This window comes from Capsicum annuum, chromosome 2 (genome assembly GCF_002878395.1).
Source record: "Capsicum annuum cultivar UCD-10X-F1 chromosome 2, UCD10Xv1.1, whole genome shotgun sequence".
NCBI classification, from domain to species: domain Eukaryota; kingdom Viridiplantae; phylum Streptophyta; class Magnoliopsida; order Solanales; family Solanaceae; genus Capsicum; species Capsicum annuum.
In genome coordinates, this window is record NC_061112.1 from 153,316,759 (window position 1) to 153,332,254 (window position 15,496).

Consider the following 15,496-nt stretch of genomic DNA (forward strand, 5'->3'; position numbering starts at 1 on the left):
CCACGGTTGAATCTTGAGTTATTTGGGATTTTTGTTTGAAACCCTAAGGGGTGTTCTTGAGAGAAAATTTGAGAAAAAGGTTTATATTTTGATGAATTGGGGGCTAAATCTGGTGTTTTATACGAAATTTGAGTGAGGTGAAATGACTAAAATGCCCCTAAGAAAACAAATAAAGTCGAAACTGTCCCTCAGTTGACAAACTGACAGTCTGAAGTAAAACGGGTATAACTCCCAATTATGATCGTTTGAAGTTGACCCTGAAATGCTGAAAACTGGGCAACAAGCTATGTGTTTTGCTACTGTTTTGAAATCCAAAAGCAACCTTATGATCAATATTCACAACCAGACAAGAGTGTTGTCTAGCATCTGTTCTACCTGAGGTTTTATGATCAATTATACTCCAGGAACAATTTTTTAGCGAGAGAATTTCATTGTTGTTATGTCCAGACATGTCAATCTCCAAGACTTTATAGTCATCACTGGTAGAGTCATAAGGCAATCCATAAGTGGATCCCACATCAATATCGTCATCAACAGTACTAGATAGTGATGATTTAGGAAGTAGTACAGATTCTCGAGTAGAAGGGTTCCATAGCACTAATATTGAAGATTGTTCAGCATTAGGGTCACTCCAAATTCTTATGAGAACCAAGCCATCACAACTACAATACGCTATTATACCTGTTATACCATTTTCTGGATAAGAATTTGAAGGACAGTCAAATATTCTGGTATCCTTAACAAGTTGAACCAAAGACAAAGATGAAGGCCAGAAGTGACAGTTAGGGTCCCACTTGATAAAAAGTAATTTTTGAGAAGAGAGTTGGTTCTTGGCATGAATGAGATGTTGCTTCTTCAAATAAGAATGAGAGATCAACGTATTCCAAAATTTTGAGACACACTTAAAACAGACAAGTGACTTCACAGGTAGCTTGCTGAGAATGCCCATAAGTATTTCTTCCATGGATATATATATATATGCAGGACAAGACTAGTTCACAGGTTAAAGATATATGGAAAACAAGAAGAAAGCTTAAAACAAACTCACATAAATTTGTTAAGAGGAGGCCAACTACTGACGGTAAGCTGAGATTCATAGAAAGAATATAATGCTTGTTCCACGGACAGCAAAAATTAGGGGTTAAGCATAGGATGTAGTGATTCTATTTATAACTATTAGAATCTCTTTGAACAACTAAAATTTGATTCCTAATAGGATTGTACTGCTTTTTGGTTTTGCCACAGCAAAAGGATTCCTTTTCCACGTTCTAATAGGAATGCTCAGTTTATAATAATTAGAAATAAATTTCATCTAATTTTGTGTTAATCATTCAGAAGCCATTATTTTTTATTTTTCTATACAAAATTCATTTAATTTGCAAGATAATTTTATCTAGACACTCAAACGACATAATTTTTTTAGTTGAATGTGTGGCCACATGATAAAGCATTCATATCAAATAATTGTACTTTTAATTTTCTTTATTTGTTTGTTTTGACGCGTCTATTACACAACTATTAAGTTAACCACATGATAGCTATAGCGTCAATTAAGTTTTTCACTATTTAAATGTAGTTTATGTGCAGATATATTCAATACCAATTAATTATTATATTAATATCAAATAAAAGATTTAGTCCAAAAAATAAGAGATCCAACTCATACTAAGAGCAAATTTAAAGCTAGTTCCACATCCAAAATAAGGAAGCAACTACATAACTCAATAACATCTTACAAGTGTAACTTTATGATAACTCGGCCAATTATATACATACCTTCCAAGTGATTATGAGCAAGAATTTTGCCTTTAGACGTACGCAATTATGTGCAATTATATCAAGACTCCTCACTTGCTCTATATTACATGTTCCAACAAGCTCTTATTCAGGATTATGTCTATCCCATCAGACCTCATAACAAATAAGAGAATTTAAAATTATTTTTTTCATTAAGGACTATATATAGATTAAACTCGATTTACAACAAATAATGTACTTGATCCACCTTCAAACGTAATTAGTAAACCTAAAATTGAAAGAGCATATTATAATCCTAAATTTAAAGGTTCCTCTTCAAAATAAAACTCTTCATATCCAGATTTGACACTTAACTACAACTTTATGTTTGAATTCAACAAATAAGTTTCCCAACTATAATATTATCAAATCATATTTCAAAATATAATTAAATAACATAATCAAAATTAACTCACAATTACATAAAGAACGGAGATCGTGAAGTGTTGCCGTCGCCGGAGGTCGTGGAGCTGAGATCGCTGGTTTACAAGGATTTAATTTGATTTTGTTGAAATGAAGGTAAGGGTAATTGAAAAGGGGGTATTTTGATGGGTTGGGTTGGGTGGGTATTACAAAATTATTGGATAAAATCAATTATAAGTACTCGATTTATTTTAAAAAAAAAAAAAAAATTAATATGGAAAAATGATCACTTGTGGTTCATTTTTATTAAAAAATTAAAATTTTAATAAATTGTATAATACTTATAATAACATTCAAATAATTTAATGCAATGTATATATAAATTGGATAATTAGTTATTTTATCACTACATTAACATAAGTAGTATATTTTCTCAATCGTATAATAATATCAATGAATTTCATAAATAAGGATAAATTTTTTATTAATTAGCTTTTAAATACGATATTATATATGTACCTCATAAAACAATGTATTAATCAGATAAATTATCGATTAATTTGTTTACGTTGTTACAACTTCAACAATATATCCTTGTCTACATTGGCGCAAGTAATATATATATATCCTCAATAGTATAATATCAATGTATTATTCAAAATATTTGATATATAAATTCAGTTATCTAACTTTTGATTACTGCATATGTCACTAAACGATATATACAAATATATACATATATTCGATTGGCTATCAGCTTCCAAATACATACTATATACATCACATACACAATTTTACAACCCCATTATAATATACAAAGTATTTCATATAAATACTATGAATTATCTGTTAGTTTTTGTTAATTATGTTATTATACCTTCACTACATAATATATATACTCTACATATGCCTATACATATACACACATACACACTATCGACTATCAAGTTCTAAATATATACTATATACATCATGTACGTACACAAGTATATTACCCCGTAATATAATGCGACGTATTTCATATAAATACTTTGATGAGTTATCGATTAATTTGATTAGCTATCAGTGTAATTTTAAAAATTAATATATTTGATTTTACATAGAAAAATTATAATATATTTTTTAAAATCAAAAGTGCCCTCAAATGGTTCTTTTGCATTTATTTTTTTAATAAAAAGCGACCACAAGTGGTCTCTTTTATAAATTAATTATTTTCTTTTATTTATTTTTTAATAAAAAATCGACCATACGTGATCGGTTTTATATAAAATACTTTTATTTATTTTTAAATAAAATCGACCACAAATGGCCTCAATTTATTTTTCATCAAAAAACAACCACTAGTGGTCGGTTTATTAAATAATTTTATTTTTTTTATTCTAAAAGCAACCACAAGTGGTCACTTTATTAAATAATTTTAATTTAGTTTTTAAAATAAACGCTTTTTAAAATAATTTTTAAATAAATTTTTTTAAATAAAAGTGGCCACTTTTTTTTTTTAATATAAAACCGACCACAAGTGGTCACTTTTATATAAATATTTTTATTTATTCTTAAAGAAAATCAACCACAAGTGGTCTCAATTTATTTTTTTATCTTTCTACCAAAAAACGACCACTAATGGTTGGTTTATTTATTTTTTCAATTTCAAAAGCGACCACAAGTGGTCGATTTATAAAATATTTTTAAAATAAAAACGACCACAAGTGGAATTTGAAAAATCAGTTTAAGTTTTGAAATTTAAAAAATGACACATAAATTAAAACGAAAAAAATATACTATTTTGCTTGAAAATTATCTAGTATTAAACATTCGTGTTGAAAAAACGTAATGAGTTTTACTTAATGTTTCGACCAAAATAGGCCGCCCCCGAGAAATTTTTACTCATGATATAGATGTTTGTATTTGAAGCTATTGCCCCTTTTTCCTACCCAACCGTCGAGTGTGATTTTAAGTTATAGCCCAAATTATTCCAAACGGCTTAACTTGTTTGGCTTAGTTCCAACATTTGAATATAACTAGTTTAGGTGTACGCGTCTCACACGTGTACATTATTTTATTGAGTTTAAACGTTACATTAAATAAGATATTTGTCTAAATAACAAAAGATATATACAATAATTAAATTTTAAATAATTTATTTAATTAAATCTAACCTTTATCAAAAAAAATTATCAAAGTCGATCAACATTCATTAACACTTGTATACTGCAACAAAACAATACGATGATAGAGAAAGCAAAACACAATATAATTACACAAAAATTTTCTCAAAACCGTCTGACACTCATCTACCATATGTGAACTATAACAAAATAATACGATAATAAAGAAATCAAAATAATACAACTAAACTTAACTTTTACACAAAAAAAAATTCTCAAAACAAAGATATAAAAATAATACAATTAAACCTAATATTTAGCTAAAAAAATCCTCAAAGCCAACTGGCATTCATCTTCCACCTGCGAATTCATCTACGACCTGAAAACTACACTAAAATAATACAATAGTGATAACAAGGCTTCAATTTTGATGAAAACAATTCTTGTGTGAGCAAAAATTTTGAATCTAAAGAATGACTTGAATGAAAACAAAGAAGATATATAATATATATACACGCACGTTAAATTCTATTATGTTGACAAAAACAGTGAACAAGTTGAGGGTTAGAAAATTAAGCAACCATCAATCTAAACATGCAACAGAATTGAGTTAGATGAATATCAATCATATTTTCCCAATAAGTAAGTTGATTTCTTCGGTAGTTTAACGTGTATTTCAATATTTATAGAAGTATTTCCTTAATAGAGTCCTATTTTAGGAGTATTTTTCTATCTTATTTCAGGAGTATTTTTCTAATTGATCAGTACAAGAAAAAATATTGATTGATTATATTTTCATATATTTTAGGAGTCCCATATATTTTAGGAGTCTAATTAATATAATAAAAATAATTTAAAAAAATAGTGAAAAAATAATTTTGTCTAAAGAAGAGTCTTTTAATGAAGAGACAAAAAATTCAAATCACTTTTCTGAGGTCTTCACACTTTTAATATATTATAGATTATAGATTAGATATAGATTATAGATTATAGATAGACTAGAGATATAGATTATATATAAGGTAAAAGAATATGCCATGGAAAGAATTTATCTAAAGTATTCCTATTAGTCACTTTCAATTTTGAAATATTTTTTTACTTATTGTCACACATACTATGTCAAGGTGTTCAACCAGACAACTTTAACTGAGAAGCAAATAGAGGATAAAAGAGACATTAGGGTGTTCAAACTTTGTTAGCAAGGAATTGTAAATAATTTTGTTTTTAAAAAGCCCACAGAAATGATAACCAATAAATTCTCAATCATTACATAAAATTCTAAGAATAACGACTTGGAACATGAAAATAAGTGTGCAAATAATCACAGTACTACTTAACGAAGCCCATAACACATACATCATTATATTTAATGACCCAATCTCAAAGACATCAGACTTTCTGTATAAACACAACCATCCTTATCAATAGTAACTGTACCATCTAGTGGCCACATTAGATCACTTAACCCAAATGCTCCACTAAATATTACCCTACATAGATAATCTGGTTTCACCTCATAATGATGATCAAAGCAGAGTAACACTACATCATCTGAAAACATATATGTCTATAAACCCCTGTACTAATTGGTATAATGAACAAATTCGTCCAAGAATCTTTTACGTCATAATCTTTCATTACCCATAAAATAAAAAAATTCTCATCCTTACAATAAACACTAAGCATTTCTCCCAACAAGGATACACCCACATCAACTTCAACTTCAACTTCGGACTTGGATAGAGTGAGGCAGCATACTATCGCTGGCAATGATATCTCTCCATACATCTCATCTGAAATATTAAATGAAACCACACAAAACCTTGATAACATACCAATCCAATGAAATGCTCCATGTACAAATGGCAAATATTCCCCACCAGTCAACATAGAACTATCTGTTCTACCTGAGATTTTATGATCAATTATTCTCCAGGAAGCATTATTTTTGAGTGTGAAAATTTCATTATCGTCAGGCCTAAACATGCTAATCATAAAAACTTTATAGTCATGACTGATGGGGTCATAAGCCAGTCCGTATGTACATCCCCCATAATCTTCCTCAACATTGGTAAAGTCATCGTCATCACCACTATTATTGGAGTCATCTCCCATGTGTTCATCGTCATCACCAGTATTAGTGTCGTGTCCCATTTGTAGTGAAAATTTTGAATGAGGAAGTAGTATTGATTCTCGAGTGGAAGGGTTCCATATCAGTAAAATTGAAGGTTGTTCAACATGACGATGACTCCATATTCCGATAAGAACCAAGCCATCACAACTACAGTAGACTTTTATACCTTTTGAGGGATCAGAATTCAAAGGGCAATCAAATAAACCAAAGACAAAGATGAAGACCAGAAGTGACAGTCAGAATTACGGCCCCACTTGAGAAAAAGCAATTTTTGGGAAACAGAGTTGGTTCTTAGAATGATTGAGATGCTTTTTCTTGAAATAAGATTGTGAGATTAATGTCTTCCAAAACTTTGAGACGAAGAAGTGATTTCACAGGTAGCTCCACAAGTATGTCGTCCATGGATACCGTACAAGACTATATCACAGGTTAAAGATATACGGGAAAACGAAGAATAACAAATTAAAGAGGAAGAAGAAGAAAGCTTCAAACAAACTCACATTAACGACTCCAGTGAAAGAATATGATGCTTGTTCCGCGGTAAGCAAAAAAATATTGGGGGTTAAGCAGAGATCTGGCGATTCTATCTATATATAACTATTAGAATCTCCTAATAGAAATCAAATTAGAATTGTACTACGATTCCTTTTCCACGTTCTAATAGGAATGCTCACGTTTTATAACTACTAGTAAAGTAAAAGTTGATTCCTATAAAATCAAATGAATGTAATCACATCCAATTTTTTATAATAATGAATTTCACTTTTTTTAATGTTTTGAAAGTGATCACCTCCGCTATGAGTGTGTTTGATATTAGCTACAAAATAATTTTTCTTTCTTTTGTTCGATACGCAAATAAAAGAAATTGTATATATTTAACAAATAAGGAGGATAGAGTAAGAAAAATATTCTGAATCCTTTTTAAAAAAAAAAGAGGTAGGAGATAGAGTAAGAAAAAATAATTTTTTTTAATTAAAAAATATTTCTTTTGGGTGCGTGTGTGGGGGGTGGGTGCTCATAGGAGATGGTTGTGGGTTAGAAATTATTTTGAAACTTTTTAGAAAAAAATTGGTCTGGAAAGGAAGACTAGTAAGTGGAGGGGTGAGTGAGGGTGCGATAGAAAAAAGTTTTGAATTAAAAAAAAAAAATTAGAAAAAAATGGGGAGGTTGATAAGGTGAGGTCGGGTAGGAGTAGAGAGTGGATAAGAAATTTTTTAATAAAAATAAGAAATATTCTTTTTGGAAGGGAGAGGGGGGGAGGGAACGTGGTGGGTATCGTGTTGGGTAGGAGAAGCGAGGGAAATAGAATTATAATTGAATGACGGCATAATTGAAAAAAATTAAGTAAATCACGGGATACTACTAAATCGGTGATTGCGTAAACTAAGTTTTCATGATTATCAAATCGAAAAATTAAATCATATCACTCCATACATTTTAAGAAAAATAAATTACACAATTCTCAAACTTAACAGATTATATTACCTAATATCCATTACTTTTTTAAAATTTATATAAAATCTCGATTTTCAACTTTATTCTTGATACATATCAACAAACCCCATATTTACTCCACCATTAACTCGTTCAAGCTATTTTTTTCTAAAGATTTCTTTCCCGAAAATATCTCCCTAATTATCAACAATTAAATCATCTTACTTCCTGAGTTTTTCTCCTCTATTAACACTTAATTCATCTTTCTTTTTTATTTTATCTCCTCCATTAATGCATGTAATTTGTTTTCCTCTCCTAAAATCTTATTGAGACGTATATAAATTTATTTGGTTATTCATACATGTTTATTCTTTTAATGATGATTCATATGAAGGATAAATATGGTATTATTATATGGATATTATGGTGATTCATATAATATATACAGTTTGTATGATTTAATTGGGTGATATATATGATATTAATGAGTAATACATATTATATTATGGCTATTCATATGGCAAATACAGTTATTTATTTTCAATTATTAGGTGATATATATGTTACTAATGCGTGATACATATTTTGTTCACATTATATCTAAAACCGGAGAAGCCATCCCCATCATCGGACCTCATTGTTCCGACGAACCAGCATCAGTTCACTAAAAAACAACTCACTCACCACCGGAAATCTCCATAACAGCTTATCAAAAAATCACCCCATCGACGTCATCAATCATTGAATGATTCATTGAATGATTTTTCAATAGATATAATTTTTTTACGATTATATCAATTGTTAATTATGTAGCGATAGTCTTGTGCAATATGTAAGCAATTTATCAATGAACATTCAGATAAATCTTTTTATATAATTTAGTTACTTTGAATTAAATATTGAATTCACAAATACATAAAAAATTCATTAAGCTTCTTAATGTGAACATTTTTTTATTTTTTCATTAGATACATTTTTTTATTTTTATATATATCTAATATTTTGTAATTATTATTCAAATTAACACAACAATAATAGATACATATTACAAGCTTATAGATACATTTTCTCTTATTTTGGATTACTGCTTCACTGTTTATGAATTATATGTATCTCATATTGTTTAATATTTACTGATTTAAGCATCAGTAGATACATCTATTTCAACCAAGATACATAGTATCTCTAATATTATGTTCATACAATTTTTCTATATATTATTCAGTGTTATATTTTTGACTTAAGCGTGAAAACAACTTTGTATTTTTGGCTAAATTCAATCAACAAAAGATACATATTTTTGTTTATCAAAATGTTTGGCTTTAAAATTGAAACAATGATGAATTACACCATTTGACAGACTATAATTCAATAAACATAAAACGAGAAATTTGACAACTTAAAACTAGTAATTTGACCCACGAATTTAAAACTTAAAATTCTAAGAAAAGGAACTTAAAACTCAGATTATAAACGAGTTGACAAACAAATCATGAGTACATCTCTTGATTATAATCTGATTTTTTAATCTGTCTTTATAAAGGATGAATTGCATACATTGTGACATCCGACAGTGAAACAACTAGTGAGGAAAAATCTTCATCGGCTTTTTCTTGAGATAGCGATTGAGTTCGACATTGGTACATCTCCGACTACAACCATCAATATTGTATTCTTCGTGCTTGATATCTGATAATCAAACACCGAAATGTACTAATAAGACGCTATATTCATTATTATGAATCGTCGGAAAAAAAGAAGAAGTACAACAAATAACAGAGAAGAAGGGATAACGAATTGAGATCGACACTGGTATATCTCCGACTACAACCATCAATCTTGTATTCTTCGTGCTTGACATCAGACAGCCAAATACCGGAATGTACTAATAATACGCGATATTCATTATTATGAATCGTCGAAAATAAAAAGAACAACAACAAATAACAGAGAAGAAGGAATAACGAATTCTTTTTCAAGAATAATGAATTTCCTTTCTTTTGAATGAACCCACTAAAACTATTTATTCATTTCAAATAACCAAACAAAATTAAGAAATCATAAAAAAAATGAACGTCTGAAACTTTTGAAGAAGTCGTGAAATTTTTTGGATATTTTCAAACAGATTATGAATGTTGTTTTGGATTAGAATGGTGGAATAATAAGATAATTGTCATAAATCGTGGGATTTAATTTTGTTTTAACCATAATTAGTTAGATTAATTGCATTTAATGCTAATTTATCCGTTACATCGCTTAAAAAGTGCAAGTTAGTTTACTTCAAACATGTATTTCTTATATGTATCTAAGTGAATTAACATGTATCATCAATGGGCAAATGTTGGGATTTTACGAGATTTTAAAAAAAAATTGGAACTTTTAGTAATTCCTAGAAAACATGTCGTTATATATATAATTTTTACATATTAAAAGTGTGAAGGGCCTTAAAAATGTTATTTGAATTTTTTGTTATTCATTCAAAGTCTCCAATTTAGATAAAATTGTCTTTTTACTATTTTTCTTCTAATTATTCTATCATTATCTTTATTATATTAAATATTGAATAAAATAAATAAATATTCTCCTAATATTTAGGACTTTAAAACTAGGGTAACTTGCATAAATTTTAGATTTTCAATTGGCTCTAACATTTTTTTCCATAACTTTATTTAGTTACATTATATCCCGGATTTTAATATTTGTGATACTATATTATACTGTGATACATATAGGTTTATGATACATTTAAAATAGATTTGTTTTTTTAATCAAGGAAGTAACGGATTATCATTTATTTTGGGTAGCAAAATAACGCACAATAAGTTACACGATGAATTTCAGAGATACACAAAAATAACAATACCCACGATCAACTTTCAAATTTCAAGCAAATCATATGTACTAATTTCAATTGTATCAAAAAAATCTTCCTTCTTTCGTCTTCAATTTTCGGATTATTTTCAATGGAGATTATATCTGTGTTCTTTCGATTTTTTGATGTTTGAATTTCAGAGACTAACTACGACAACTATTGAGTTGACGGTATTATGATTCATGAAAAAACCTTATATCGAAAATTAATGAATGTTATAACAATTTAATTAAAAATTGATGGATTTCAAAAAATAAAAATCATGTCAAATACATTGTTCAAGAAAATTCATCAATAATGGAGATTTATAATTATATGACTGTGATTTTTTTAAAAAAAAATTGAAAGATGCATCAAAATTCGAAATGTATTCATTGTGTATTACAACAACTAATGTTGTAATTGATAGTGATACTTCCGACGCAAATGACATTGCAATTGAGTTGCTACATCTCAGTGAATGATACATCTGAAAATTATGTTACATTTTTCTATATTACTGTGCATTGTTGTTTTCAATTTTAGTTGTTGATGTTTGTGGTACTTTTATAAGTATTGATCTAGATATCGTATGTTGAAAATTGTGATTCATACAATTTTTTTTTGTTTTCTGTGCTTTGTGTTTTGTGGATAAATTATAACAAAAATTGTGATGCATATGATAGTACTGTGATTTTACAAGGATTTATTGATTTCGTTATTCGCTAACTGTTGCTTGTGAAATATTTGAAATGCTTCACTTGTAGTTTAATATTAGATTAACATTTGTGATTCATATTGACTATTTATTTGGTCTGATTATATTTGTTGAATTAGTTTAAAAGATTATGTGATACATTTGAAATCTGTGTGATACATTTCATTGTATTTTTGTGTAATTTTTTTCTTCAGAATTAAATATTTAATATATATGATACCTTTAGCATACTTAACATATAAGTTGAAGTTTGAAATTTTTAATTCATGTTTAAAGAGTGTAAGTTAGTGTAAAAGTTGTGAGATACATTTCGAACATATATGATACATTTAGTAACAGTGTAATAAAGATTCATATTTATGATATATTTTAATTTTTATTTCTTCCAGTTATGTGTTGATGTGTAAATCTTCGAAATGTAGTTGGCTATTCAAGGCTTCGTGTATGCTTGGTTCTGATACTCTCAAAGTAAGATATTTCAGCTTGACAAGATACCTTCCGCGCATGCAATGATTGTTTTTAAAAGTAAACATGTAAAGAAAATAAAGTCATACTGTCCTGATTACTACAAAACACTAGTCAAGACGTATGAAATACCACTTTGTTCAATGTCCGATAAACTGAATTGACATGTATCAACGGAGGTGTTGAAAGAAGTGATTTTGCCTCCCAAATAGAAAAGACCACAAAAAGATCTTAGAAAGGGAGTCAAAAGAAAAGTAGTGAAACGTTTTCATCAACCTCAAATTGTTGGAAAGTGTGGTGTGAAGGTCAAAATAGACACAACTGCAATTACTTTTCAAAGAAGATGTAACATTTTTGTTTGAATTGAAATATGAAATATTTATGAAGTTTAATATTATGAATTCAATAATTTGAGTTAATCTATCCAAAATATGTTTCATGAAATATCAAATAATTGTTTGCAATTGATACAAACTAAAGTTTTATGAAAGTTATATGATTCATATTAAATGTTTATGAAAGTTATGTGATTCATATTAATATTGTCTGCATTAATTTTAAAAAGTTATCCGTTCTATTATTGATACATCTTTCTAGTTGAAATAAATGTGATACATATATATGATACGTTTTAAACTCCTTAATTAATTTTTTTAGAAAAAAATATATTTGTAATTCATAAAATTGTGAATATTATATGATACTTGTTAAACATTTATGAAAGTTATGCCATTTATATTAATAGTGGTTGAATTATTTTTAAGACATTTTGATATATTTGATGTATTAGTGATACATTTTTCTAGTAGAAAAAAATGTGATACATATATGTAATACGTTTTAAACTCTTAAACTAATCACGAAAAAAAAATTATAATTGTGATTCATATTACTTATAACAAATCTGTAATATATGAATCAACTATATATGTGTTTCACTAACTTGTGTAGTCAATATGCTACACCAATATTTATATTATATCTAAAATATATCAAATATTTGTATCAAACATATAATAGACAATGTCAAATACAATCATAACATAAATATAGCATAAAAATATGATCTAAAATGATGAGGACACTTCATTTCATAATAAAAAATGTCATGACAATAACTACTAGACAACATAAAACTTAAAACAGCTAATGATAGTCTCGACATCTATTCCAAAAACTTAAAACCTAAAACTAGTAGACTTGCAATATTCAAAATATCGGACCACATAACAAACAGTTAAATCAAATTGTTAAACAATAACTATTAGACAACTTCGACTTGACTTCTATCATCTCTGTATTCTTTGATGGAGTGAAGGTGCATTTAGGCCTAGGAGGATCTTGATTGTCAATAATATATCCATTAGATGTATTGTTCACCCCATAACTTCATAACAGTGAAGCGTATCTAATACGATGCAACTCTGGATTAAAATCTGAAGAAGGTATTTGAAATACATCACTTAAAAATTCAGCATATGCTGCAACAAACAATCCACAATCCCTACAACATATCAATAAATTAGTTTAGGAGTGATAGTGATCAGTTATGTAAAATTCATATATTTAAAAGATTCTGATTCCTTGATCTTTCAGAATTTCTGTAAGCCTCTCTATTATATTGGGGTTGTGTGCGCTGTCATACCTTAAATTGTGGGTGGGTATATTTTTTACAATCAAACTATAGTTCAACCAAAATTAAATATTGAGAAAACCACAATTTAAAATATGATTCATATGTTAAATGTATCACCCATTTATAAATGAATAACAAAATATAATAGATATAGAAACATTTAGGACATATGTATCACCAATAATCTGACCGCAAATGGATCACTTATACATTGTCTATAAAATGATCACCAATAATCCAACAACAAAATATATCACTCATACACGGTCAATAAATATATCACCCATATACTGATAACAAAAGTATCATTTATATGAATCACCATTACACTATGAAAATGTATCAAAAAATTAATATTTTTATATATGTGTCAAGCGCACTAAACAAAAAAATATGTATCACCATCGAATTTCATACCTGATTCAATGAAAAATTAGGGATTTGCTCTAATTCCTCCCGATCTTTCATGTGCATGTCCAATTCTTGATTTATTGCATCAAAATCTTCTCTAAGAACCTTCATATTTTCTGAGTTATTGCGGCGCTTTGACCTATTTTTACGAAAAATTTTCTCTGTGTAATCAAAGTTATCCGAAGCAAAACCCACAATTTGTTGACTTGTAGGAACACCTTTTTGTGTTTCAATTTGAAAAATCCCCAAACTGAATGAGGGTGAATTTTCATTAGCCATTAAAAATAAAAAAATTAACACAACAAAGATTAAAACATATAATAATAATAATTTGTGTTGTTAAATATTAACTTAAAATCCACTTAAATAATTAACTCACCTGTTTGAAATAACTGAAAAATTTATAATTTAATGTATTACATTGACAGTTTAAAGAAGATGGAGCAATGGAGATAGAAGGTGTTTCATCTAGTGATAATTTGGAAGAGATTTTAGGGGAAGAAATCTTTGAAAAAAATTGACTTGGAGCAAAAATCAAATGTGGGTTTTGTTGATATGTATCAAAGTAAAATAGTAAATTCAAAATTTTAAATAATTATTTAAAAGGTAAGGAATTTTGAGTAATATGATTTCTTAAGTTTGTGATTGTGTAATTTATCCTTAAAACTAACTAAAATTTTGTTATTGAATAGTTGGTATATATTGGTGTGTTTTTTTTTTTTGGTTTAAACCACCCGGTGTCCGATACCTGCTTTTTAGAAGTCCGACTATATTTGAATTCGTCCCGCGTCGGACCCTATTTGGTGGGAGAGCTCCCAACAAAGTGTTTGTCCATACTCAAAGTTCGAACCCTTGACCTCTGGGTAGATTGGAGCAGCCCCTTTCCTCTGTACCACCACTGCTGTTGGTGGTATATATTGGTGTTTGATTTGAAGGCTAAAATGTGTAATGTCTTTCCTTTGTATGGATTGAGGAAATTAAAGAGTGTAAATAAAAAAAAAAAGGACCTAAATGTTATTACTCCTTTTTATCAAAAGTTGTTAGTGCCGAAAATTAATGCTCCTTTTTTAACCAAATTGGTGTGTCGTGTAAGACACAACATAACATTTAGCTTATATAGAACTTTTATATAACTTTTTTTATTTAATCTAGATACAAAATCATAATATTTAACACTTTATATTAATTAAATTTTATCATAATAGTTTATATCAAATTTTACAACCACCACACCATTTTCTTTTCTTTTGGATTTAATTCAAGTGTCTTTTTTGTATTTATTATCATCATCCTTTAAAAGCTTTAAATATTATATATGAGATATATATATATTCAACAATTGACAAATGTAGATGACTTAAGCCTAGTATTTTATTACAAATGCAGAAAATAATGCTTTTTCATTCGACATAAAATAAATAGTTACAACCACGACCACTTGCATGTAATGTTACGCCAAAGAAATGTCTGACTCATTCGTAGTTGTAAAACAAAAAATGTAGGTATCATTATATTATATATGGGTACTGAAATGCAGTGTTTAAGCACAAATAATAAATGTTAAGTGCAAGCAGACAGCTGC

The 15,496-nt window shown here is 28.2% G+C and overlaps 1 protein-coding gene across 3 annotated transcripts; it reads right to left on the reverse strand.

Annotated features, from left to right (window-relative positions):
- Window positions 1–2,362, reverse strand: LOC107856198 (putative F-box protein At1g71320). 3 transcript variants are annotated; one of them, XM_047407638.1, is made up of 2 exons: window positions 2,214–2,362; window positions 1–1,856 (listed from the first exon to the last, which is right to left on the reverse strand). In XM_047407638.1, exon 2 carries the CDS (start codon window positions 962–964, stop codon window positions 236–238), a length of 729 nt encoding a protein of 242 aa, XP_047263594.1. In that variant the 5' UTR covers window positions 965–1,856; window positions 2,214–2,362; the 3' UTR covers window positions 1–235. The 3 variants fall into 3 exon arrangements, with proteins under 3 accessions (XP_047263594.1, XP_047263593.1, XP_047263592.1); XM_047407637.1 differs by having other exon boundaries at window positions 1–1,897; XM_047407636.1 differs by having other exon boundaries at window positions 1–1,911.
- Window positions 2,363–15,496: the final 13,134 nt, after the last annotated feature.

Excerpts from the sequence above, each read along its gene's own strand:
- LOC107856198 (XM_047407638.1), bottom strand. The coding sequence starts at position 964 with ATGGAAGAAATACTTATGGGCATTCTCAGCAAGCTACCTGTGAAGTCA.